Source organism: Meleagris gallopavo, chromosome 1, assembly GCF_905368555.1.
Source record: "Meleagris gallopavo chromosome 1, MGAL_WU_HG_1.1, whole genome shotgun sequence".
Taxonomy (NCBI): domain Eukaryota; kingdom Metazoa; phylum Chordata; class Aves; order Galliformes; family Phasianidae; genus Meleagris; species Meleagris gallopavo.
In genome coordinates this window covers 165803573-165830681 of record NC_139404.1, presented here as the reverse complement: position 1 = coordinate 165830681, position 27109 = coordinate 165803573, and the positions used below count along the sequence as shown (strand labels likewise).

The 27109-nt window shown below is 41.3% G+C and overlaps 2 protein-coding genes across 4 annotated transcripts in view; both read left to right on the top strand.

Annotated features, from left to right (window-relative positions):
- Positions 1 to 1422: 1422 nt before the first annotated feature.
- On the top strand, positions 1423 to 17763 carry CPB2 (carboxypeptidase B2). The gene is made up of 11 exons (XM_003203331.4): positions 1423 to 1577; positions 4895 to 4970; positions 9588 to 9712; positions 9842 to 9950; positions 10498 to 10599; positions 11159 to 11263; positions 13280 to 13396; positions 14351 to 14441; positions 15247 to 15449; positions 17297 to 17381; positions 17506 to 17763. The coding sequence occupies exons 1-11, from the start codon at positions 1507 to 1509 to the stop codon at positions 17688 to 17690; spliced, it is 1269 nt and encodes a 422-aa protein (XP_003203379.3). The 5' UTR covers positions 1423 to 1506; the 3' UTR covers positions 17691 to 17763.
- Positions 17764 to 20053: 2290 nt separating this feature from the next.
- ZC3H13 (zinc finger CCCH-type containing 13) overlaps positions 20054 to 27109 on the top strand; it is a 45346-nt gene continuing 38290 nt past the window's right edge. For 2 of the 3 annotated variants that reach the window (XM_085215831.1, XM_085215829.1), the window contains exons 1-3: positions 20224 to 20362; positions 26110 to 26235; positions 26671 to 26780. In XM_085215831.1, coding sequence (XP_085071957.1) covers positions 26119 to 26235; positions 26671 to 26780 — 227 coding nt within the window. In that variant the 5' untranslated portion in view covers positions 20224 to 20362; positions 26110 to 26118. Of the gene's footprint in view, positions 20363 to 26109; positions 26236 to 26670; positions 26781 to 27109 lie in introns of all 3 variants that reach the window. The other variant, XM_085215828.1, reaches the window with a different exon arrangement.

Below are 27109 nucleotides of genomic sequence, written 5' to 3'. Positions count from 1 at the left end.
ACTTCAGCCACCTAAATCTTTGCAGTCTGACTTTCTAGAATATAACTGCCCACCTAAATAAAAGAGAGTCAGGACTGCTTTTGAGCTCTGAAGCCATGGCTGCCTGCTGACTTGGAGCACTGGTCTGATCTGGACCATTCCAGAACAGTTTTAGAGGTGGATGGTGAATGCAACATAGACCATGCTATCTAACTCAGAGGTTGCTTGCAGGCATTTTTCTTCCAGCTGCAGAACTATAATCTTCAGCTACTCCTATAGTGTCAAACAATTTAATTTCCTCATTCACACCCAGGTGTTGGCTCACTGGTGTCTCCAAAGTATGTGGATTCACTCCTTGGTCCTATCCTGTGATGAACATCCTATGGAACAAAACCAGTCACCCAAAGAACCTTTTACATAAGACAGCATAGATGAAACTGCTACAGATTTTGTTCCCTTTCTCCACACCTAAAACACATCTAGCCAAGGGATAAAGACCATAATGCATGAGACATAAATGAGCATCTCTCTTCTGCGTAAGGCTGTCATAAGGGTGTTCTCTAATCACTGCCATGCCTGCAACTGTTACACTGGTCTGTGGAAAAAGAGGACTTTGATCATGTAACGAGTCTGCCATGTCCCAGTCAAGTTGCTTTACCATTCAAGCACAGAATCTATGTGGAGTTCATCCATTTTGGACATGTCAAACTCATTCAACTTTTTGGCATGCCCTCTTTAGACAAGCATGGATAGAAATACGTGAGACAAATCTTGGGGCATACAAAATTAATGAGATGAACTGCTACTCCTCTTTGAAAAGCTAACTTACCGGGACATGTAGAAAGCACAAGCTGGGCTGTATGTCAGGATGTCACAGCAAAGGGCATATGGAGCAACACAAGCAACTTGAAATCCTTGGATGGATCAGATTTTAACTAAGGAGGTAGAGATCAGTTGCGGGAGAGGTAGGGGAAGGTGCTTCATCCACAGCTATGGGAGTAGCTCTTGATAGCAAGAAATTACCACTTCATTTCTCTCTAGAAAACACCAGCAAAAAAAATCTTTCCTGTTTAGGATTTTATCATTTGGACTTCATAACCTCATTGCTTCTTCTCTCACCAGCTTCATGCTCAGCTGTGATATGCTGTAGGAGTACTGAATGCAAAGCATGCCACTACAGCTCGATAAATATGACAGGAACACAAAAACATTGTGCTTGGTGCTCTTCCTTATGTCTGTGGCTTGTAGCCACAATAAAATAAAACAAAGGCTCAGATGACAAAGTGACTCATCAACACGAAAATGCCCAAAATGTACCTTATCTTTTTTGTGCAGGGTGACCTCAATATGAGCAGAGCTTGCCCAGGGAGTTCTGTCATATTGACTTAGCTACCAGGAGGTTGGGGTTGAGTGAGAGACAGCATTAAATTTTAACCACTCTTCAAATAACATTTTTGAAATCAATAATATGGGTCCCAAACCCTTGGCTTTCCAACGGAATTGGGTTTCATTGTGGATGCTGTGAAGATGATGATGTACTTGCTCTTTTTTACTCTATTTATCTGGATTCAAGAGAAGCATGCCTTCACACTTCCAAGGTAAATACCTGCTGTGGCTGCTGGCTTCTTAGTGTGTGATGAGTGGGACAGGGAAAATATTGAGGCACAGTAGTTCCAAGTTGCATAAGAAAACATTTGGCAAAGGGTGACATTTATTTATTGCTCATGTAATTGGATCTGTGGTTCAATTTAATATATAGATGGTGGAGGAAATGAAATTATTCCAAGTCTTCTTTGCATCCATAAATCCTATGTTTTTAATCATATTAAAACTCTTCTTTCCAGTCTAAGTGCAAATCAATTCAGTTCATTCAGTGCTTTTGAATGCCAATAAAGGGCATTTGAAACTTAATGGGAAAAAATAATTTGTTTTGTTTGCCTTAAAACAAGGCCTTAAATGAATTACTTCTTGAGGTAGAAAGAGAAACCATTTCAGAAAGTGCTAACAATCTGTTTTCTTTCTAAAGCAGTTTTTATGACTGTTTCTCCAGTTATAAATCATTTTTGAATAACCATTTTGTATTTGTACAGTGTTTCAGAAGCAGCTTATTGGTACCCATTGATAAACTTCTAAAATGCCTGAAACCAAATAGTTTGTTAAAACATGAGAGCATATGTCAGAGATGAAGACAGCCAAAGTGCTTTTATTTTCTATACGGGCAGGTGGTTTAAAACCTGTGGTGTCTAAATAGGTAGAACCAAAAAGATAAGTGGTGATTTTAAACAAGCTGAACAACCTATAAGAGTTGTGATTAAACACAGTGTGCTCTCAGAACCCAAATGCCTACACAAATAAGAACTCACAGCCCAAGTCAGTGTCACTCTTGAGACTGTGCCTTAAAAACAGGATCATTTCTCTCTTTTTTCTGTTGCAACAATATTTTGTTGTGGATTGCTATGGAGGTGGAGGGGTTAAGATAAGAGGTGAATTAAATAAACTTCTAGGTGAATTCAGTGGAGCAACACTGCTCTGTGGTGCTTGGAGGCTCATTTATTAAACATGTAAATAAAACACTGAATTCCTGACCCGTACAGAAGAGTATGGTATTTCCCACTAGAAAGCATGAACTAGCCCTCTCAGCTCCAGTTATGAAAATGGCTAAATTAGCAATATTTTAAAGATGATATATTTTATCTGACTTTTTACTTGACCACCAGCACTGGAGGAATTAACAGTCAGGTATTCAAGTTTATGGTGTGATTATTGAATCCGGATCTCCAAGAAAAGTACAGAATCACAGAATCACCAAGGTTGGAAAAAAACACCAAAATCATTCAGTCCAACCGTCCACCTATCAGCAGCCTTTCCCTACTAAACCATGTCCCTTACTACAACATCTAAATGTTTCTTGAACATCGTCAGGGACGGTGCCTCAACCACCTCCCTGAGCAGCCCATTCCAGTGCCTGACCACTCTTTCAGAGAAGAAATTTTTCCTAGCATCCAACCTGAATCTCCCCTGGAGCAACTTGTGGCCATTCCCTCTAGTCCTATTGCTAGTTATACAGGAGAAGAGGCTGATCCCCACCTCGGCAACTCCCTTCAGGTAGTTGTAGAGAGCAATGAGGTCTCCCCTGAGCATCCTCTTCTCCAGACTAAACAATCCCAATTCCCTCAGCCACTCCCCATAAGGTTTGTGCTCCACATCCCTCACACTTTGTTGCTTTTCTCTGGACGCACTCCAGGACCTCAATGTCTTTCTTGTAGTGAGAGGCCCAAAACTGAACACCATATTCAAGATACAGCCTCCCCAGTGCTGAGTACAGAGGCACAACAGAGGTGCTTGTTTTGAAAATGCTGTGAGCTGTGAGCAGAGGCTGGCACGGTGGGGTCACTGGTACCAAAGCACATCAGTGAGAGGGAGGACAGCGAGAGTGGGAATTGTAACACAAAACCACATCCCTCATCCCTACCCTGAGAAAAGTCTCTCCCAGTCAGAAGAAACAAATTTGCCTTTAAGATAGCCCTAAACACAAAGTTTGGCGTGCACTTGTTTAATGAAATAGTTGAAGTGCCACCTCTGCCTATCTCTGATTGCCTTTGGATGCTCTGTCAAATGATGGCTGAGGCGGAAAAAAAGGCTGGCATATTGTTGGTTCTGCATGAGAAACAGCAGTGATTGTGTGGAGCCCAGCTAAAAGTAGAGAAGATGAATCACCTGGTTGCCAGACGCTGTCAGGTCCTGGCTTAAAATCAGTCACAACAATGAGTTGTGACAATTGTGTTATGCAGCTTGAAAGTGCTTGTTTTGAGAGCTCTGTCTGCTTTTTTTTTTTTCTTCTTCTTTTTTTCAGCTAGGGATTGTGTGCACATACAGCTTCCTTTATGCACTGCCACCAGTTTCATGGGACTGAAAGAATGAGAGTGATCCTGCCCCAAAAAAATGAAAATAGGGGCCCAGTGTTACCCTGAGTCTCCCCCTCCTTACCCTGTTCACCTGAATTATTTTGTTTTATTCACATCACAATGCAATTTTGAACTACATGTCCTGCAGAGTGCTGAAGATCAGGGCTGGATTTATCATACAAATTGTCATTTTTCTTAAGGTAGCATTCAGATGACAGAGATCTCTTTAACGAGATGAAGTACTTCTCCCCTCCCAGTTGCAAAGTGTTTGCTTACATGTTGACTACTCTGGACTAGCAAAGAGATGGAAAGCTCTTCTTTGGTTCTGGCCAACTTGTGCACAAATTTCTCTTCTGCCAGCAATGGTGGGGTCAGGAATGGGGTAGAAGGGAAGAGCTACCTCTCTCTACTGTGTGTCTGGATCACACGTTTCAAGTAGAAGGGGGATGTAAATTTCTAAGCAAAGAGTGAGGAGGTCAGTAGTATAGAGCACCTGAGACCATGGGTAACAGGCACAGGGAGAGAACTTACATTAGGAAAACTGAACTGGAGTAGGAATTATGATGGCACTGCCCTCTTCACATCTACAAAGTGTCATGTTGGACTTGTACAGCATTCTGGGTGGCCCATGTCTCTGCGGAACAATGGTGAAGACTGAAGTACTGAGGACAGAATGTTCATCTTCCCCGTTCAGGCTGGTTTTACACCAGTGCTGCTGCACTCCAGTTTAGCAAGGGCTGTGAGCTCCAGTTCTGGCACCAGCTTCTAGAAGCAATGCCAGAGTCCTGCAGTAGGTGCTGGCTGCCAAAATCTTGCACTGGCCACTCAGCTCTTGCATATATACAACTGACTGGCAGAATTAGAGGCTGGAATGGGGCTCAGCACCTTCACTATTGAAGCTTCTTTGAGTTCATGGCAGACAAGTCATGGAAGATGAGAAAGACCAAGTCTACTTCCCCAGCTCTTGTTTCAAGTGCTTGTAGTTCACCTAAATACCTTTGTTTTTTCAGAGATGAAGTTTTGTGGGCTTTTCCAAAAACAGACAAACAGGCTGAAGACCTTCAGAATTTACTGAACACCACCGAGGTAAGTGTTTCCCAGTGTCTGTCTGGTCTCTCTATCACGAACTGGACTGATTGCTTCATAATGCTATAGCAGTGTGTTATATCAGCTCAGATTTCTGCAATTGATTTTGTGTACTAAGGCACTGCAAAATTGGTAAAACAGCAACATAAAATAAGTAGAAAACATTTGCTCAGAGACCTCAGCACATTAGTTCAATCTTGTGTCACCTATATGACTTGCACAGCTTTGAAGATAAATCTAGAATATAAAGAGGTAGTTTTCTTTAAGCAGCATCTTATTCACATTATAAGTCTGTTAAGCAATACATTTTTATTATTTCAATCTTTCACTGAGTAAGAGTATTCAATTAAAATGAGGTATCTCTTCCTTTTCAAAAGCATTTCCCCAATCACATCCTCACAGTTTGAAGCCAACAGCCAACACTTTACAACAAAAGGTGCAATGTTACCCCCAGCCAACATAATTTTCAGGAAGACTGAGGATGTGTCTCAGATGATTGAGAGTTTTTGACATTGCCCATATCCCATCTTTTCCTGTTTTTCCTATTTCTTTTTCATTCTATGTCCACCCCAGTTACTACCAGTCCTCTGCTGTCCCTTCTAGCATTATACCCTTCAGTTCACACAAACCTTCATACCACTTTGCTCTTTTCCACCTCCACAGGTCAACTCACATATTCATCTCCTTTGTTATAATCAAATAGATCTCCCCTCCTCCATCTATTCCTCAATTCTGTCATTCTTCACTTTCTTCTGTACAAGAGCTTCAAGAAGACAAGAAGAGAGAGGAAAAGGGAAAGATAAAAGGGAAAGGAAAAAGCTAAGGGAGAGGGAAAGGGAAAGGGAAGGGGAAACATAGTCACAAAACATGGTCCTCATGGGGGAATTCAGCCATCCTGATATCTTTAGGAAGGACAACACAACAGAGCATCAGCAGTCAAAGAGGTTCTTGAAATGTGTTGACGATACCTTCCTCTTCCACGTGGTACAGGAAGCCATGAGAAAAGGTGCTATGCTGGACCTCGTCCTTACCCAGCTCAAGGGCAGCCTTGGCTGCAGTGACCACAAAATGGTGGAGTTAAAGATCCTTAGGGTGTCACAGATGGTGCTCAGCAAACTTTCTACTCTGGACTTCAGGAGAGCAGACTCCAAACTCTTCTGGGAACTACTTGGCAGGGTGACATAGGATAAAGCCCTGGAAAGAAGAGGGGGCCAAGAAAGCTGGTCCAGTATTCAAGGACCATCTCCTCCAAGATCAGAAGCAGTGTATCCCAAGAAAGAAGAAGGTGGGCAAGAATGCCAGGAGGCCTCTGTGGATCAACATGGAGCTCCTGGACTTACCTTGTCACAGAAAGAAAACTGACAGGGAACGGAGGCAGGAATGGGTTACCTGGAAGGACTACAGAGAAGTTGTCCAAGCAGCCAGGGATCAGTCTTCACCAGCAAGGGCTCTAGCCACACCACCCAACCTGCAGGAAAAAAAGATAAGAACTGAGAGAAGAAATATCTGCCCACTGTAAGTGAAGATCAAGTTCAAGACCATCTAAAGAACCTGAAGGTGCAAAAGTCCATGGGACCCAATGAGATCCATCCACAGGTTCTAAGGGAACTGGCAGATGAAGTTGCCAAGCAGCTATTCATCATATTTGAAAGGTCATGGAAGTCTGGTAAAGCTCCCACTGACTAGAAAAAGGGAAACATAACCCTCAATTTCAAGAATGGAAAAAAAGAAGATCCATGAAACTACAGGCCAGTCAGTTTCATCTCTATGCTTGGCAAGATCATGGAGCAGATCCTCCTGAAGGCCCTACTAAGGCACATAGAAAATAAAGATGAGATGATTGGTGGTAACCAACATGGCTTCACCAAGGGCAAGTTATGCCTGACTCCTATTATGATGGAGTTCCAGCATCAGTGGATAAAGGAAGAGCAACTGACATAATATAGCTGGACTTGTGCAAAGCATTTGACATTGTCCCGCATGACATCCTAGTTGACAAATGGGAGAAAAATGGATTTGACGGATGGACAACTGACTGGATAAGGAATTGGCTGGATGGTCTCAGAGAGTTGTGGTCAACTGCTCAGTGCCCAAGTGGAGATTGGTGACAAGTGGCATTCCTCAGGGATTGGTACTGGGACCAGAGCTATTTAACATCTTTGTAGGTGATATGGACAGAGAGATCAAGTGCAAGTTTGCAGACGACACCAAGCTGAGTGGTACAGTTGACATGCTAGAGGAAAGGGATGCCATCCAGAGGGACCTGGACAGGGTTGAGAGGTGGGCCCATGCCAACCTCATGAACTTCAACAAGGCCAGTGCAAGGTTCTGCACCTGGATCAGAGCAATCCCAAGCACAAATAGAGACAGGCAGAGAATGGCTTGAGAGTAGCCTGGAAGAGAAGGATTTGGGAGTATCAGTTGATCAAAAAGCTGGACATGAGCTGGCAATGTGTGCTTGCAGCTCAGAAGGCCAAGATGTAAGCATGACCAGCAGGGCAAGTGAGGTGATTGTCTCCCTCTACTATGCTCTTGTGAGACCCCACCTGTAGTACTGAGTCCAGTTCTGGGGCCCTCAACAAAAGAAAGACATTGAACTGTTGGAGTGGGTACAGAGGAGGACCATGAAGATGATCAGAGGGGTGGAGCATCACCCCTACAGGCACAGGCTGAGAGAGTTGGGGCTCTTCAGCCTGGAGAAGACTCTGAGGAGACCCTATAGCAGCCTTCCAGTACCTGATGGTGGCATACGGAAAAGCTGGGGAGGAACTTTTTATCAGGTCATGTAGTGACAGGACAAGGGGAAATGGCTTTAAACTGGAAGAGTGTAGATTTAGATTAGATATTAGGAAGAAATTCTTTACTGTGAGGATGGTGAGACACTGGAACAGGTTGCCCGGAGAGGTTGTGGAGGCATTCAAGGCCAGGCTGGATGGAGCTTTGAGCAACCTGTTCTAGTGGGAGGTGTCCCTACAGCAGAGAGTTGGAACTACGTGATCTTAAACGTAATGTCCCTTCCAATCCAAACCATTCTATGATCCTATGAAAAGGAAAGGAAAAATGAAAGCAAAAGGAAAAGAGAAAAGGAAATGGAGTGGGGAGATTTAGTGGGAGAGGGAAGATACAAACAGTACTTCCCAACAAATCAAAATGATTACAGAAGGGAAAAAAAAAAAAAAAAAAAAAAAAGCAACTGAAAATGATCATCTTGCACAAAGAATCATACAGCTCACAGGCTGCATGTAGTTTTCATCAGATGACCCAGATGCACGAACACTTGAACTGAGTCTTTGGTAGCTGCCCTGGGGGAAGTACTGACCCTTGCTGATGATGGTTAAAGAAACTAATTATCATATGCATTATGTAAACTTCCCCATAACCCCCATTTGTTGCTCCTCTGTTACCTCAGCTATGTCAGTCTCAAGTTCCTTAGTTATCCTCATTCTCAGTTCAAAGAATTCCTACATCAATGAGAAACTGAATCTGAACTGGTATATTTGAACATGAATGTCATGACAGTCCAGGCCATGGGGAAATTGGTGCTGGTGAGCATCACTCTTGCTTCTTGAATGCTTTCTCCAAGCAGTGCTGAGCTATGTGATGCTGTCACTACCCTGCCAATAATGTCTGAGATGGTTCTGGAGTTGATGACATGCAAATGGCACACGGCAGTCATATACCTGGGGCACAATTGTTAAACCATTTATTGCTCCAAAATCTTGATTGAAAACATGGAAGAGTTTTCTATATGGATTTGCAGATAGGTTCTGTCTGAGAAATGAGTGAGGTAAACTGTTGACAGCTGACATAGACCTGGAAACACAGTGCCCTAAGTGGAACATAATATTATTGGCATAATTGAAAGGAATAAAATAAACCTTGCTGTCTAGTGACTCCAGGCTGCATCTCTTTAAAAACACGTCCAAGAATGATGGTGACCTTTTTCACATTGCAAATTCACATTGTAAATTCATGCATAACTTTCTGTTTGCTGTCACTCCTAGATCTTTTGCTATTACTTCTTCTAAAGTTTCATTCTCTTATTTAATATGTTGGCTTCTGATTTTATTATTGTATAAGATTTAATTTTGCCAAGAAGAATCTCATTTTCTTATTTTCTTCCAGTTTCTAATCTCTGTATTGCTGCTTCATCTTGACTTATACTCAAACCGCTTCTGGCATTTATTTCCTCCCTGATCAAAGTAATCAGTGAACACAATAACTACAAAGACTGGTCTGATCTTCATTAATTCTCCAAATACCCTCAGGGAAAATAACTCTCAGCAGACTTGAAAATGTGTAACATAATAACGGGCTAAACGTATCTATTATCCTAGAAATGCTATCTCAGTAAAGGTTATATTCCTGTCTTTGTTCTTGATTTACGAATTTATGTGCACAAGTCATTATAAAAATTCCTTAAATACACACATTTCTTTTCCAGCAGTAGCAGAATGCTATAACACAACACACATTAAATTGCTTTTTGTAAGCGGTCTCTTAAATTGAAAACATATGCTTCAATTATTTTCAAAATACTTACTAAATGTTAGTATTTTTTTCCTTCCTTTGTTTAAAAAAAAAAAGAAAGATAAAATGTTCCTGGAAACTTTGCAGGTCATTCTCTGGCAACCTGTTGTGGTTGAAAACATCCAGAAGGACCAAGAAGTCCATTTCTATGTCAATGCATCCAGTACAAACAGAATAAAAGCTGGTTTAAGGCAACTGACCATCCCACACAAGTATGTATTTATTTCTTTTCAATAATGTTTCAGTGCACTTGTTTAGAAACACTGATTTTTGTTGGTTTGTTGTTGTTTTTTTTTTAATCAGGAAGTTGTGCTTTTTCTTTGCTCTTTTTTTTTTCCCAGAGTTTTGATGGGAGATGTTCAAGGACTTATTGAAAAACAGACACTCAATGACACAGTCAACCCACGCAGTTCTTCATCATATTATGAAAACTACCATTCCATGACAGAAGTAAGATACTGTCGTTGTAATCCTTGTAGATTCATTTAGGGGGTGAAATTTGTCTCATGGCTAAGACAGAAGACAGGGAAGGAACCATCAACAGGTAAATAATGATCGCTGTATTGCTCAGCCACTGAGAACTGTAATTATTGTGATGCCTACATAAAGAAGGAACAAAGCACCAGACAAAATCTATTATACATGCATTACCTCAAACCACCACTCAAATGCAGCCTACTCAGAAGCAAAATGCAGCAGCAAAGTACCACATACTTAAATATTTGAAACATGAACTGAATAATATTTTAACCAAATAAAACTGAAGAGGAATTTTAGGGCTATGCTTAGACTGTGTTGTGATCATATCTCACTGTTAGTTTCAGGAGTGGTCAGTTGGCAGAGATCAGCGGCCTGAATTGCTAGCTTTTCTTTCCAGTCAGCTGAAGAGGCAAGATTTGGGGAGGAAGAATGAATTCAGGTCCAGACCACTTTCAGGAATGAAGGAAAACAACATGGAAAAGATCCATTTACTACTTGTTCCACCTCATCTTTGCAGATCTATCACTGGATGGAAGAAACAGTGAGAGTCCATTCTGACCTACTTGAGAAAATTTATATTGGATCATCATATGAAAAACGACCACTTTATGTCTTGAAGGTACAGTTTTGTCTTACTGAGAAATCTTTCCAGGTACTAATGTAAGAAAGTGATGGGTTTTGGCCATAACATTTTCTTAAACCTATACTTAAATGCACATTTCAACAATGTGTAAATGTTTACCTTAGAAGTCTGCTAGGTTCTTCAGATAAGGTGCCATTACGCTAGATAAAGGCATTTGGACATGTGGGCTCACAAAGAAGTTACCACATCTAGGCCATCATCCAAAGGCATGAAATATTGGCATGGTGAATTATCTTCCTATGTGACTACAAAACCAAAATGATCTGTTGCCCGGCCTAGCTGATGATCTGATCTCCTGGCATGAGGGCCTGGTGCTGTCTTTGTGTCTACGTCAGGAGCTTGCTGTAGACAGCCTGAATATGGCCTTCTGCCCATACGTGAACATACATGAGAGCAGTATCCTGGTCCAGGAGCAATTTAAGCACTACCTATAAGACAGAAACTTCTTTCTCCACCTTAGTTACCCTTTTCACTTCTACTTCTATGTGCTTCATTATACAATAGAAACATTTTAATATAATTTCTCTTTTGTCAGCTTTCTAAAAGGCAGGAGAACCCCAAAAGTGCTATATGGATTGACTGTGGCATCCATGCTAGAGAATGGATTTCTCCTGCTTTCTGCCTGTGGTTCATAGGCCATGTGAGTAGACTTTATACCTGGTTACCATTTTCAGAGCAAAGAAAAAAAAGTTCATGCAAATCACCTTCTCTTTCTGTTTGCACTTTAAGTTCTGTAACATCTTAATCCATTTACTTTCACAGCACCAATATCAATTTTATGCCTAACATACACACGTATCAGTGAATGTATTTGTATGTGCATATCAGTAGATGGAGGTATGTATGTGCAAGGGAAAGATGTACGGATCAAGTGCAAAACAGTTCAGATAGATTCTAAAGTATGACTGTTGACCAAATTCAACAGATTTTTACAGTTGTGGAATGGCAGGGATGGAGTAGGCCTTTTCTATTTGCACACAGGTTTTTTTTTTGCTGGATTTGCCTCATTCAGAGAAAGAGGCCACACAAGCCACCTTCTTCTGAAGGGACACTGGCATTTCAGAATATGAACAACAACTCTTAGCCACATGCACAGCACACATTCATGATGGGATGACACTACACTGTGGGCTTAGCAAGATCAGCTCTCAATTGCAGAGCCCACCCAACAGTCACATCTAATCTTTGGTATCTTTAATATGTACACTGCTCAGGACACTGGACAAACGTATGCCAAAAGACACCAGATCCATGGTTTGCGCTTCAGATCTTAATTTTTGAATTGGAGGCATCTCAACTTGTGATGCTGAATTGATGGCCCATTTCTTTGTATGGTCTAAGAAAGTCTTCTAAACCCTTCTGTCCAAGTCAAGGTAGCTCAGGTTGCTCACTTAATGTGCTGAAACATTATTTATTGTTATTTTTTATAAAAGCAAAGTTCACAATCAATATAGATTAAATGAGATTGAGATTTCATCATCACCAGCACTGTAGTCAGAGTAACAGCAAAGATGAGTCCTTAAAATATGAATTATGGTTTGTCCATGATGGAACTAAGTCATGATAATAATAGGAAGAAATGTGCTTATTTCTGTTCTTAGTCCCAACAGTAAAACCTCAGTGACAACAACAATTTAAAGGAGATTATAGGAGTTAGGGATGGGCATAGCTGAATGTACCTTATGACCCGCTCATAATCCCAGCCTTCAAGGTTCCCTTAGAGAGAAACATATCTGCCCTTTTCACGCTGTTCCAAATAATTACCAGCTATGCTGTCAGTTTGTCAGTCACATGTCCCAGCATTTTTCAGAATTAACAAGCTGAACATTTAGCTTCCCCATCCCCTTGATCTGATCAACATGTTTTAAATTCAAATTTTATTTCTACATCACTTCATGAAGTAACATTTAAAAACTTGACATTAATACACATCTGCACACACATTAAAATCAGTAGATCTCTACTGCAAATACTAGACATTCTTTATAATGTTTCTGTTCTTTATCATTTAGTTTTGTTGTTAGATTGTAGAAAGACTGACATTTCTCATTCGAGTCACAGAAAGTCTATTGCCTGAGGAAAATAGGGAAGGGTTTAAAATGAAAGAATGTGCTTTAAGTAAGGCATAAAGAAATATAAATATATACATATGATAAAGATTTAATCTCTTCCAATAGTTAAAAAAACCTCACTTACCCAGATTAAAATTCATGGCTGGGTAGTGGACAATCAACCAGGTTAAGGTATTATCAAAGCAAAGCCTTCAAAATAGGCTGTAAAAAAAAACTAGCAATGTAGCTTGCTCCCTGCATACAAGTGCATTGAACTCAAAATGAAGTCAGTGGAAATAATGTTATGTATAGCAGCCACTTGAAATGCTTTTTGTTATTTTTCTTCTTTATTTTTTTGCTATCTTTGTGGTCTTTTGAGAGGGAAGGAGTGTTCCTATCATTTATACAAGCAGTGAAAGCTCAAACCTTCCTACTAATAGGCTTCAACTCTATCTCATCACCACCTGTAAATAATAAAAGACTACAGTGTAAACGACTGGTGTGATAATTGCTGTTATTTTACACAGGCCTTCAGGTACCTTCCTAGGAAGGTAAAAAAGCCATCATTATGAATGCTTTCAATAAGATCTTTCTGTGTTTTATAGACAATCCATTTGCGCGAGAGAGATCGGATCATGACAACACTTCTGGAGCACTTTGATTTCTATGTCATGCCCGTGATGAATGTGGATGGCTATGAGTACACCTGGAGCAAACCCTCTGTATGTAAAGATTTTCTGACTGACTGCAATGCACTGACACGCTGTTTACAGGAACTATCACCGTGTGTGGTTAGGGCACAATTTCCATCCTAGAATTACATGCCCCAAATTCTTCACCTGTGCTTGGAATTTCTGCATCTCTGCCCTATTTAAACCACAACAAATCTTGAAACTAAGTGACGTGTGAATCATAGTACTTTTGCATCTTCCAAGCTGCTGGAAATGCATCTGGAAATAAATGAATTTTATCCTGGGATTTTAAAGCTTCCAGATGTCAGGCAATGCCTTTGCAAGGCTGCAAACCCAGCACAAGCTGAATAGCATGCTGCATCAGAGACCACAGCCAGTAATTTACTCCTTTCTCCTGTGCAATAGTTCATTTCTTGGAGAGCTTTTTTTATTTCAGAACAGAAATCTTCGGTCCAGTATTTTATTTATTGGTTAGAAGCACTAAGTCATTGAGATTTGTCATTATTGTTTTAAATTTTAGATTCCACACAAACAAGTTAAAAAAAAAAAATGTTATTTCACTCTTTTGATCTTCAATACAATTTGGCATCTATTTGGATAGCCCCACATACACATGTTAACAGATGCACACCAAATTTCCAAAATTACACATGCTGCTACCACTGTACATAAAGATTGGACTTGGGCTTGTAAACTCATACCTGGCTACACAGTGTGACTTCTCCCCTTCTCCTACAGTCTCAATCCATTGAAATCAGGGCAGATGTGACTAATTCTCATCTTATGTGACATCACTTTTTATCATAAGGTCTTACTGGCTACCAGATTGTGGTTTTATAATCTTCCTTGGTCACTCATCCCTTCATTGCCACGTGGCCTCTGTAGAGATACAGTGGGAAGTCATCACTCTTAGCTAAGTGAGATGCTGCCCCCATTTTTCCCAGCTGTTTTCCCTGAATGTGATTTATTTGTCTCTTAACACAGAATCGACTGTGGAGAAAGAGTCGCTCATCGCACAGTAACAGTGGCTGCATTGGTACTGACATGAACAGGAATTTTGATGCACACTGGTGTGGTATGACCTCATCTCCTTTCTGTTGTGCCTCAGTTTTAGCCTACAGATTTTGTAATTTTGAAAAAGTTTTCACAAAAGGACAAACACACCTAAATAACATTTACAGACTGATGAACAGTTCCTCAGCTTGAGATACTCTTTCATAGAATCATAGAGGATAAGGCTGGAAGAGACCACTAAGATCATGTAGTCCAACCATTAACCCATCAACTCGGTAGTTTTCAGATTACAACACAAGCAGTGCAGGCTATGGTGGGAAAGGAGGACAGAGGGAAGAGATGGTTCTCACTATGTCACTCAAAGCTTATTTACCGTACCACCTGCATTGTATAAAATGGGTCACCTCAGTCCTTCAGTAATGCTTGACTGACCAAGATTTCTTGGCTCTCAGCATTTGTTGTCACAGCTATATCATTTTACTTAACAACAACAACTTGATAGGTTTTTAATATTCTGCAGAACAGCTTACCTTAAAACATTATTAAACGGCTGTTTACAAGGGTAGATAGTGATAGGACAAAGGGGAATGGTTTTAAATTGAGACGGGAGGTTTAGGTTAGATATTAGGAGGAAGTTCTTCACACAGAGGGTGGTGATGCACTGGAACAGGTTGCCCAAGGAGGTTGTGGATGCCCCATCCCTGGAGGCATTCAAGGCCAGGCTGGATGTTGGTGGCTAGGATGGAGGTTGGTGACCCTGCACATAGCAGGGGGGTTGAAACGAGATGATCACTGTGGTCCTTTTCAACCCAGGCCATTCTATAACTATGAACTTTTTATTTAGCCTGTATGTTCTTTTGTTACAGGTAAAGGAGCATCTCGCAATGAGTGCTATGAGACATACTGTGGACCCTATCCAGAATCTGAACCCGAAGTGAAAGCTGTGGCTCGCTTTATCAGAGATCACAAAGACATCATTAAAACATACATAACAATGCACTCTTATTCCCAGATGGTACTGTTTCCATATTCTTACACAATGGATAAAAGCAAGGACCACGATGAGCTGGTAAATCCCCCTTCCTTAAATTTCAGATTTATTTCAGAACTTCTTACTCTGTTAGGTTAGGATTGTAATGAGGGAATCATAGTGTTATGAAGATTGAGAATTAGGAAATGAGCATTTTCCTTCCATTCTTAAGAACTTACAGAGTTTCTGGGCTGGTCTATCACTGAGTAAGTCAGCCAGCTACTTCTGAAGACTGGAAAAATTAAAATACTTATTCCATATTGTTAGCACGTTATCAATCTCTGGTACTTTGAAGCTGATGAGAAAAAAAAAAAAAAGCAGAGTGACAGTTTTTGAACACCTTGAAAGGACAGTTTTGTAAATTTGTGATTAAATTGCATGGTTTGCATGTATGTAATCATATATGACTATGCTGTATGGAAGCACTTGGGCATGTAATTCTGAAAAATACACTCCACGCTCCTATGCAATGAGGTGATCTGGTGAATACTCACTGTTTTTATTAAAGGCTGTTTGCTAGAGTTACTTATTTAAAATGGTTTTAAAGGTAGGCTGGAAACCTTGTCCTGCATAGGCAGAATTTTAAATTCCTGAGCCACCAAGCTGCATGGCAAGGATTCTCCTAGAAGACAGCTAGAGCCAGCAAAAAAAAAAAAAAAAAAAGAGGAGCCAGCACTTTTCCTCACTGAGCAGAAAACTTTGGGTTTCCTGGATCTGGAAAGGATACCCAGGCTAAAATGAAATTTATTAAGCAGAACAATTAAGACACAGATATAGATAGACAACTTAGAAATATTCTTTTATCTAAAGACATAAAGTCCCCTAGAGAAAAGAATTCTTCCTCTCACACTTCCTAGGTTTCTTGCAGCGGTCCTAGGCTCCAAGTGCTGAGGCAACAAGCTCTTTTATTTGAAACAAGGGCTCCTGTATAGCACTAAAAATGGAACGGAAATGGTGTAAAGGGGACCAGAAATCAGATTTTCAGGCTTTGGGATTTGTCTATGGCAAGAAAGCACATGCCTAAGGTACACGTGTCATTTCATATCTTCCACAAGCCCTTACACAGGGATGGAGAGTAAGAGGCTATAAAGATATAGATCGACATTTGCACACACTGGTGGTGATCCAATCACTGTTGTCATTTTTAACCATATGCATCACCCGTGACACTTAACATATACATATCTTTTTAAGCTTCGTGTTCCATGGATAAGAGGACTGTAAAAAACACACAATAAATGCAATGGAAACATCCCATTTTGACAAGGCCCCAGACAGTCCAACGTTGTGTTTCCATTGGTGACCACTGCCAGTGTATTCAGGAGGAAGGAAAAAATCCAGCAATGTAAATAAAAACCAAGAACAAACTATTCCCAAATAACACATATTTTTATGCTGTCTTGTTACTGTTTAATTTACTGAAACAAACTGTTTCATACGCCTACATTAAAAAATGCATTGTGACTGTAAAGCAGAAAGAGATGCACTAATTCTTGACATGTAGTCCTCTATGTGGCTTATGTGCAGGACTTTGTCAACGCAATCATTTGTTGCTGTTCTTGTCAACACTAAATGAATCAACAGTGACTTAAATACCATGGTGAAAAAGGAAAAATATGAGACAAGTGGGAATAAATATTCTGGCAATTATTTGCTGCCTAAAGTGGGTGGCAAGGTCCCAGGTATGCTTTTATCTACAGTAGGAATGTAATTTGAGCATGGGCTTATGCTGAAAATTTTTATGACGTTGTATAGATTGTCTGGAGACTTTCATACACATATTTAACTAATATGAGATCCACAGCATGGTGTAAATAAATCTTAACTGAGCACATATTATCTATTACCACAAGGCTATAAAGCGAATAATACTTTGTTAATTTCAGGAAAGTCTGGCAAAGAAGGCAGCGAATGCTATAAGGAGAACAACAAAGAAAATTTATAAACTTGGTCCCGGTGCACAAACAATTTGTAAGTATTATTTTTTATTACAACAATAAGCATGATAGCGTATGCTCATTAGCAACAGGAAACAGCTTCTGAACAGAAAGTTCTGTTTTCGGGTAACTTATCTCCTTTTCCTTTCATTATACAGATTTAGCTCCTGGAGGTTCAGATGACTGGGCTTATGATCTTGGCATTAAATATTCTTTTACCATTGAGCTTCGGGACACAGGAACTTATGGATTTTTGCTTCCTTCTGCACAAATTAGGCCAACTTGCATGGAAGCACTTTCTGCTGTCAAAGAGATTGCTCAACATGTTCTTCAAAATTTGTAACACTAAATATAATTTATTCCAGCATGACTATATTTAGGTAGCTCAAATAATAATTACAAATATTGCTGCTTTACTACATTTATTTTATATGTGTAAAAATCCAAAATGATAACTTACACTTCATTTTAGAATATCTCAAACTTTTCTAGCCATATTTAAATACTTATGCTTACAACAGTAGATCAGTGCTGCTCCTACAAGGACAGCAAAACAGATAGCAACAGTGCTGTAAATAAAATCTCTGGTGCAAGTCTGTTACAATGCCAATACAAAAGGCACTCAGTTTGTAAGGTATCAATTAAAATGTTATTTATTGGATCTAACACTATAAAGGGAAGACAGTACAGATAGTCTTACATCCTTTTAGATTGTGGGAACCCCAGGTATACTAGGGATCTCTGATCTACACAAAGAATGCAGGGCAGACCACATCTATAGAAGACGAGGGGATTGAGTGGGAACAATGGGAACTCTCAGTGGGATCAACTGCACACTCAGGAAGGCTGCTGATGACACCGAGATGTGCGGTGTGGTCAACACACCCAAAGGACGGATTTCCATCCAAAGAGACCTAGGCAGGCTAGAGCAGTGGGCCCAGGTGAACCTCATGAGGTTCAACAAAGCCAAGTGCAAAGGCTTGTAACTGGGTCATGGAAACCTCCACTATGAGTACAAGCTGGGGGATGTTAGGATAGAGAACAGCCCTGCCAAAAAGGACCTAAGGATACTGACAGATGGAAAACTGGACATAACCAGCAATGTATCCTTGCAGCTCAGAAAGCCAAAAACATCAAAAGAAGTGTGGTCAGCAGGGCAAGGGAGGTGATCCTGCCCCTCTGCTCTGTGCTGGTGAGGCCCATCTTGTTTAATATATTTATTGATTATCTAGATGAAGGGATTGAGTGTACCCTTAGTAAGTTTGCAGATGACACCAAGTTGGGAGGTGGTGTTGATCTGCGTGAGGGTAGGGAGGCCCTTCAGAAGGATCTAGATAAGCTGGATCACTGGGCTGAGGTGAAATGAGATGAGATTCAACAAGGCCAAGTGTTGGGTTCTGCACTTTGGCCACAACAACCCTATGCAGCGTTATAGGCTTTGGGACGAGTGGCTGGATGATTGTGATGAGGAAAGGGACCTGGGAGTGTTGTTGTTGCTCGGCTGAACATGAGCCAGTAGTGTGCCCAGGTGGCCAAGAGGGCCAACGGCATCCTGGCCTGCATTAGAAATAGTGTGGCCAGCAGGAGCAGGGAGGTAATCATCCCCCTGTACTCAGCACTGGTGAGGCCGAACCTCGAGTATTGTGTTCAGCTTTGGGCTCCTCACTACAAGAAAGACATTGAGGCCCTGGAGTGGGTTCAAAGAAGGGCAACGAAACTGGTGAGGGGTCTGGAGCACAGGCCTTATAAGGAGTGGCTGAGGGAGCTGGGATTGTTCAGTCTGGAGAAGAGGAGACTCAGGGGAGACCTCACTGCACTCTACAACTGCCCGAAGGGAGGTTGTGCCAAGGAGGGATTTGGCCTCTTCTCCCAGGCAATCTAGAGAGAGGCTGTAAAGAAAGAAGGGGACAGAGCCTTTAGCAGGATTTGTTTTGACAGGACAAGAGGAAATGGTTTCAAACTAAAAGAGATGAGATCTAGGCTGGATATAAGAAAAAGCTTTTTACAATCAGGGTGGTGATGCACAGGTTGCCCAGGGAGGCAGTGGATGTCCTCATCTCTGGAAACACCCAAGGTCAGGCTGGAGGGACTGAGAGCACCTGACTGAGCTGCAGGCATCACTGTACATTGCAGGGGAGTTGAACCAGATGGCCTTTAAGTGTCCCTTCCACAGTTCAGACAGTTCTATGATTCTACAAGATTCCCCCAGTTTGGCCATTTAAGCTGTTACTGGATTTTCTTACAAGAAAACAACTCTATTCATCACATGGTCTAGTATTAAATGTGGAGGTTGGTGGCCCTGAATGTGGCAGGGGGGTTGGAGATTCATGATCCTTGAGGTCCCTTCCAACCCTGATTCTGTGATTTACTATCAAACAGAAAGGACATTCACATGGGACCTTCTCACCTTTAGATAAAGGCAAGGTCATGAAGATGGCCTCACTGCTGATACTGAGTGGAGCTGCCACGGGCTGCTCTGCTACCATTAGATGGCTATGCTTATATATTCTGCAGCCAAGCATTCTTGCAAACCAAAACACAGCAAAAAGCCATGCTGGATATACAGCACAGCAGAGAGCCTGCTCAAGTTGACTTGGATGAGAGAGTTGAGCTCGATCACAGAGCGACTCCGGTTGTAAAGGACCTTACAGACCACCAGCCTCGAGCTCAGAGCCCCCCAAACATCGAACCCCACCCAGCCCCATCATGGCGGCGCCGCCACTTCCGCTCTCTCTCCCGCCCCCTCCGACGCCATCACTGCCGCCGGGTGGCGCAGGGGCCGCCGGGAGGGCAGCGCAGCTGGGCGCAGCGCGGCCCCGTGGCGCGGGGCAGGGCGGGAGCGGTAGCGGCGGCGCCGTGGGGCTGCGGGAGCGGCGGCGCTCCCCGCCTTCCTCTCCGCGTCGCTCCGCGCTCAGGCCCGGGAGGACGGACTCCCCCCTCACCCCCTCCCACCCTCTCCGCCCCGGGCGGCGGCGGAGGAGGCGGCGGGGAGCGGCGCGGCAGCGGAAGGAGCAGGTGAGTGCGGCGGAGCGGCCGGGGCGCGGGAGGGAGGGGAGGGAGAAAAGGGAAAAAGGGAGGGAGGAGGCGCGGGAGCCGCTCGGCGGGCGGCCCGCCGGGCCTCCCACGTTCTCGTCTGTGGGTTGTTTGTGTGGCCCCTTTTGTCTTTGCCGTCAGTGGGCCCCTTCTCCCGCTTTCTGACCGTGAGGGAGTTTCCGCTCTGTCAGATTGCCGGTTGCCTGGAGTCTACGCACTAACCGCCCTCCCCTCCTCCCCCCTTCAGCATAGGGCGCCCTGTAGGGCGGTCTGCCCTCCCCTCGCTTCGCCTCTGTGCTGCATCCCCGCCCCAGAACCCCCATTTCTCTTCTCCTCTCCGCTAGTAGTAGGTTGGGAGGGAGGCACGGCTTCGCTGTGGGGTTCACCCTGCTGCTGCCGCCTGTCCGCTGCTCAGCTGGTTAGCTGAGGTGAGACAGTGTGCCACGTGTTAACGTGGCAGTCAGCTTACAGGTAATGGGCATCCAGCACGCTTGGTATCATACCATGGAGTCGTAGAATGGCTTAGTTTGGAAGGAGTCTCAAAGATCACCTAGAAGGCTGAGCGAGCTTAGGTCTGTCCTCACCAGTCTGTGTGAGCTGCCTCTTGATCTGCTGAAACATCTTCTGGTAGGAGGAGTAGGTGAGGTATGGAGTACAGCATATCTTCTGTTGGCATCCTCAGGCCTTGTTGTTCACTTATCTGTTAAGATATAGAAAACCATTCATGGTTTTATATTGATGAGAACATAGTTGGCAGTTGTCTGTCATCCCTAATGGCGAAACGTCCTATGTTAATGTCCTATGTTAAATTAGTGAGTAGCTTCAGATGGGTTAACACCGTGTGGCTGTAGAAATAAACTCAGAATAATTTCTATCAGACAGGCTTCTTAGTTAAAATTGAAATCTGCTAGGCTGACATCCCGTAGATGTCCCGTCCCTGCAAGTATTGGAATCTTGAAAATTGGTTAACTACACGTTTTACTGTTTCTAGCACTATTCTTAGGCAATGAAACTGTGGAAGTTCTTCAGGTGTCACTATTTGATTAGCATTGTGATGTCCAAATGTGAATGTTGTGATTAGAAGCTAAAGCCTTTCAGCTCAAACCTTCATTTGGAAAAATGGAGGGGAGCCCTGGCACCTTCCTCTTCTCAAGCTTTTATTAAGTCATTAGTTGTTGTTAATGATTTAATTTTTCCTGGAGTATTGCAATCACTTTGTGTCTTAAGTTCTATTAGATTTTAATTTCTAAAATTTGATTTTTACTTTGAATGGATGTTATTTACTGCTTCACGGGTAGGGTGTTGATGATGTTTAGGCTGTGTGTGGTGTGTACGTTTGCATGTATGGACGTTGCCATACTTGATACCAATGGCTTGGACTTTAAAGGAGACTTCATCTCCTTACAGTTGTTGTGAACTTTGCTTTTGCTGTGTTATTTCTCAGTTACTAGTTTACTTGTAGAAGCAGGATTGATGTTTGCAGAGGACTGGATTAGGATTTTGTAAAAGGAAAAAAGCACGTTTCAGATGTTTTTCACTTGTTTGTGCCTTGTGTAATATCATACTTCTATTGAACAAAAGTATTAAGACTTCCAAAGGTAGGAGTGCTGATAGCAAAAACAGAATCTTGCTGAATATTGTGTCAATCATATCACACTTTGGTGATTTCAGTTACCTACTTATTGCCCCATAGATATACTCAAATCTAGCTACACTTACGTGTAGGATGTTACTTTATAAATATCTATTTCACTCCAAGTTACATTATAGATAGTGAGAAACAATCTGTTACTGACATTCTGATGGAGTTACTCCCTTCAAGAATAACACTGGTGTATCTATAAGTGAACAAGTTGTTATAGTGAATGTACAATGAAACAGTCCAGCAAATACTATTCCCATATGGACAGGTAATGATTTATGGTTGTTACAGTTAAAACCTTAGGTATAGAATTAAGGAGATCAACTTTATCCTCCTAAATCAGCATCTTAGTTTTTTTGTTATGGAAGTTAATATGGAAGTATATGGAAGTTAATAGTAAGAAACTGTTACAGAATTTGCTTCACAAACCCTAAGAAGGTTTAACCATGGAATGTCATGCAGCTGAAATAGAGAATTAGATATATTTCTATTTAGAAACTTAAATTGTAGTCATAATTATTTAAAATATTGTACAGGAAATCTGGATGCTTAAGGCCCGGCCCACACCGATGCTCAGTGTGAACCCCTGGACAGTTCAGCTGCAGAGTTGGATGGAAGGGGAAATGATGGGTCAGCACTGGTCATCAGTGAGGGGTGAGCAGCAGGGCTGTGATGGTGAAGTGGCGTGAGATGGATGTGAAGGAGTGAGCAAGTTGTGGGAGTTCTTATTGGATGTTTAATCTCAGTTATCCATTAATTTGCCATTAGAAGAATCTGGAAACATTTTACTTAAGCTTTCTATTCCTTTCCCCTCGTAATATTTGTCTGTGAGCAAGGGGAACACGTCTATGCTTGTCAGTAATATAAAGCTGCCATTTTGCATCTAGAATGTCAAATACAGCATTGTTTTAGTGATCTTTGCTTATCTGCCTTGCTTGGTCTTGGGGGGAATGAGAACAGGAGTGACTGCATACTCAGATACATCCTCCCACATGTGATGTGCATCTTTCAGTGTGTGTGGGTATTGTTCAGTTTGTCTCTGAATTACATGCCTGGACTCCAACCCTGCCTCCTGTGTTACAGCTTTGTTCTCTGACAAGGGAATTCTCACCATGCAGTTCTGGCTGCAGGAGTGAAACCCTCATGTGGTAGATAATGTTTGATAGGTAATCTGTGTCTACAGAAAGCAATGTGCTGTGCAGTCCCAGCATGCTGTTTTCATTTGCTTAAAATTATTTCTCATGAAGTAGCTCTTTCGTTTGGAAATCATATAGTTCTAACAGGAAACCAATGGGTGTGGGGCAGAGCGTAAGGGTAGAATTGACAGGATGCTATCTGTATTTTATTTTCACATTCCAAGAGTTTATTTGATTGTAAAGCAGTTGGTTGTTGTATTTTTCTTTTCCCAAACCTTAGAAGAGTCAGGGTTGGATGGTGTTTTCTTAATTCTCTAATAGGTATCTGCCTGAGTTTGGTGAAGTTTATAGTTGGAATGAAACTCTCCATTTGGTTACTGTGATATTCTCCCCTCCTTCCTTTTCTTATTTAGAGCTGTTCTTTTAGACCTAGACCTCATCATTTTCTATAGAGATGAATTCCAAGAAGGTATTAATTGCTGGGTAAAGGTTAATGTGGTGATGTTTGTTGGTTTGGGGTTTCTTTTTTTGCTTTTTTTAAAATGTATTTTGCCTCTGATTTATTTGGGAATAAAAGGATATTCAAATTAGGAGGCAAAATGATTGCAGATTTGTTGTATTTGTATCCTGCTCTCATGTTGCTGTGCTGTACTTATGTATAAGGTGCACTCATTTTATCTGTCCTTCATGTGTTGAACCCCCTGCCATTGCTGGTGCCGTTCTTCTAACCCTTTTTGTTTCAGATATGGCTCTTTTTACTGTAACCATTCAAACCGAGTTCAATATTTGGAATCTGATTGTCTTAATAAAAATGCTTTTGCATACGTCAGTATATTTTTGAATCCTATATTCAAGAGTAGCTGCATGGAACTTCACAAATTCAGTGGGGTTTTTTTTTGTTTGTTTGGGTTTTTTTTGCTAAAATACAGAGTGGAACAGTCCTGAAACAGGATGGTGCTCAGCTAGCCTAGGGGTGATGTTTGCTTTCTAACTTCAATGATTTATCCTATCAGACTTTGTAACTACTGCTGCACATTGAGCTGTCCACAATGACTCCTAATTATTTTTTCTCAGAAGACTGGACTAATTTGAACTCATCAAGTATTTAGATAAAATCATTTCTTCTTGTGTGCATTACATTGTATTTAATTGCATTTCATCTGTTGTTGTATTACTCGATTTTTCTAACTCTATTAGATCTTTCTGGAAATCTCTCTCCTCCACAGTTTTTACTAACCCAAATAATTTCCTACTACTGGCGAATTCTACAGTTTCACTGTCTGCTTCCATCCTCTAGAGCACTAATGAATGTTAGCCATTGTTTTTAATGTCTGGTATACACCACGTGGTTATCTTTCACTTCCTGAGTGCTTGGTTATCTGAATCTCGTTTGGGAGATGGCCTTCAGATCACCAATGGCTCAGAGGAGGAGTCACTAGAGCTGACCTGGGGGATGGCTCAAGTGCAAGGCATTAGCTTCCTTCTGTTGTGTATAAAGGAGCTGAAGCACTCACTAGGAGCTTATTTCTTTCATAGAAAGTGCGATGTCAGACCGATAAGTGAGGTCTCATCACTGAATTCACAGTGGGATTCAGATAATGAATTTCCACACAGTACAAGGAAAATAAGAATAGGTGTTACCAAAGTGCCAGTTGTAAAATTTAGGCTACGTGTATTTTGTATACATATGTATGTATCATCGATTCCTTTTGCTGTAGAATGGAAGCTTACAGTCTGAATGCTATGGGATCATACGCTGATCGGACTAGTGATGTTTTGTACTAATCCAACCTGCTGGGGGCTAGATTAAATATCTATTCTTCTGGTTGTGTGAATGAGCTTTTTGTCATTTGGGGCTTGTGTTTGGGTGTTAGAAATTAGCTACTGTGTGTACTGTGTGAATAACACAAGGATAAGAGCAGAAAGGTAGGAGATTAGTGCTTGGCTAATCATTCTGTACTGACTTCTGAGCTCCAGAATGGAAGTTGCTGTACAGTAGGTGGGTTTTTGAGTGGTATTTAAATTTCTTTGCAGCTATCAGGCTTTCCCAAAGTGGTTGTTTTTTTGTGTTTTTTTTTTTTTTTGGTGCAGATCTGTAGCACTTAAAGAATGGACAATAGTTGTTAGAGCCCATTTTGCCCTTTTTGTACAGTCCATCTCAAGTGCCCAATATCATGCTTTATTTTTATATTGGTTTGTTTCTGTATTCAGTAACTCCTTTCTTTATCAGGTAAGATAAGTTGTGAGTTATTATTTGTCAAACTTGCACTGTATTTGCTTCAAAATGTTTTTAATGAAAATTAGTTACTACTTTATAAGCTTAAGAATTGTATTGCAGCTTGATTTGTTTTGTTTTGTTTTTAATACTCAGCCAGTCCCAAATAGTTGTACGGTACAAACCAGTAATAAATGCAGAGTGTGGATGCTTTCAGGATGGTTTCCAGTAGGTTCTCATATGTAACAATGAAAAAAAACAAGAGGAAAAAGAAGAAATGGAACTCTCATTTTTAGATGCATTTCTGAAAATGGGAGTTGTTAGCGGGCAGAATCTGTTTCTCAGAGACTGCTGAAGTAACGTCAAAAGATTTTTTCACTTGAAGTCACTTGAGCTGTTGCACAAAGGTACATGACCAAGAATCTGTGCAGTGTATCGTTTGCTACCGAAATGAATAAAGCTGTATGATCTTTCCTGGAGGGAAGCTGAAGAATCCAAAGCAGTTCATAAAATAAAGTAAAAATTTGTCATTACCGTTGTTCTATTGACTAGTTTGAAACAGAAGCATTCCTTGTAATTAAAGACATTTCACTCATTTATGACTTTTTTTTTTAATTTCTTCATCACCTCTGCAGCAACTCTTGCAACGTGTATCATACATTTTGTTTATGTGAGTTCAGTGTCAATAGCCCCAAACTGAAGGATTTTACAGTTTTGCTTTCTTTTTTGGTTGAAGTAGTACAAAATGTCAAAAATTAGAAGGAAGGTCACAGTGGAAAATACCAAGACCATATCCGATAGCACATCCAGAAGACCCAGTGTGTTTGAAAGGCTTGGACCCAGCACTGGAAGTACTGCAGAGGTGAGTTGTGAAAACATTCTTCTTTTCTTCCCCGCCCCGGCATCTTCTTTTCCAGGATTTAGATGGTGGGAAAGAGTAGCTCACAAGTGCCAAATACTCAGCTGTCACAGATGTTAGTAAAGGTGAAAAGAACTCCTTAACGCATGAGTGTACAAAATTCTAGTACTAGAACTTTCACATTACGTGTGTTGTCCCATCTTCTGGAGAAGAGCAATAGTACTGTACTTTTTAATACTAATTCCACCAACTTAAATTTTGCTCTGCCAAACCTGATGCTCACTGTTGATTATTTTTTTTTAGAGTTATATTACTGATAGACAGAAATTACAGATGAGTGGGAGTTAATGTGGAGTCATTTGTTTGTTCTGCCACACTCACACCAATGGTATTTCCAGAAATGAGTGTGAAATTCACCCAGTGATGTCTGTCTCTTAGACACAGTGCCGTAACTGGCTGAAGACTGGCAACTGCCTCTATGGGAACACATGTAGATTCGTACATGGCCCTTCACCACGAGGTAAAGGCTATAGCAGCAGTTATAGAAGGTAAATCAAGAACTCACTTTGAATTCTTCACGTGCTGTAGGAAAATAGCTTTTACGACTATGTCTTTTGTTTTTGTCTTTAAATAATGAAATGCTGTGGTGTGCCTAATGGTATGTTTTATCAGTAACCAATTGTATGTGAAGCTGCTCAAAGCAATTGATTTGGCAATGTGCAGTGGGTTTTCCCAAGATTTTTGTGTGCATGCAGCTTTACAAAATGGAGTCCACTGAATACAGCTTAACTTCTTGGGTTACTTGAAGTAGGAGAATCAAGTACCTTAATGCATTCTTTTTTTTTTTTTTTTTGACTGTAGCATCACTGCAGCTTCT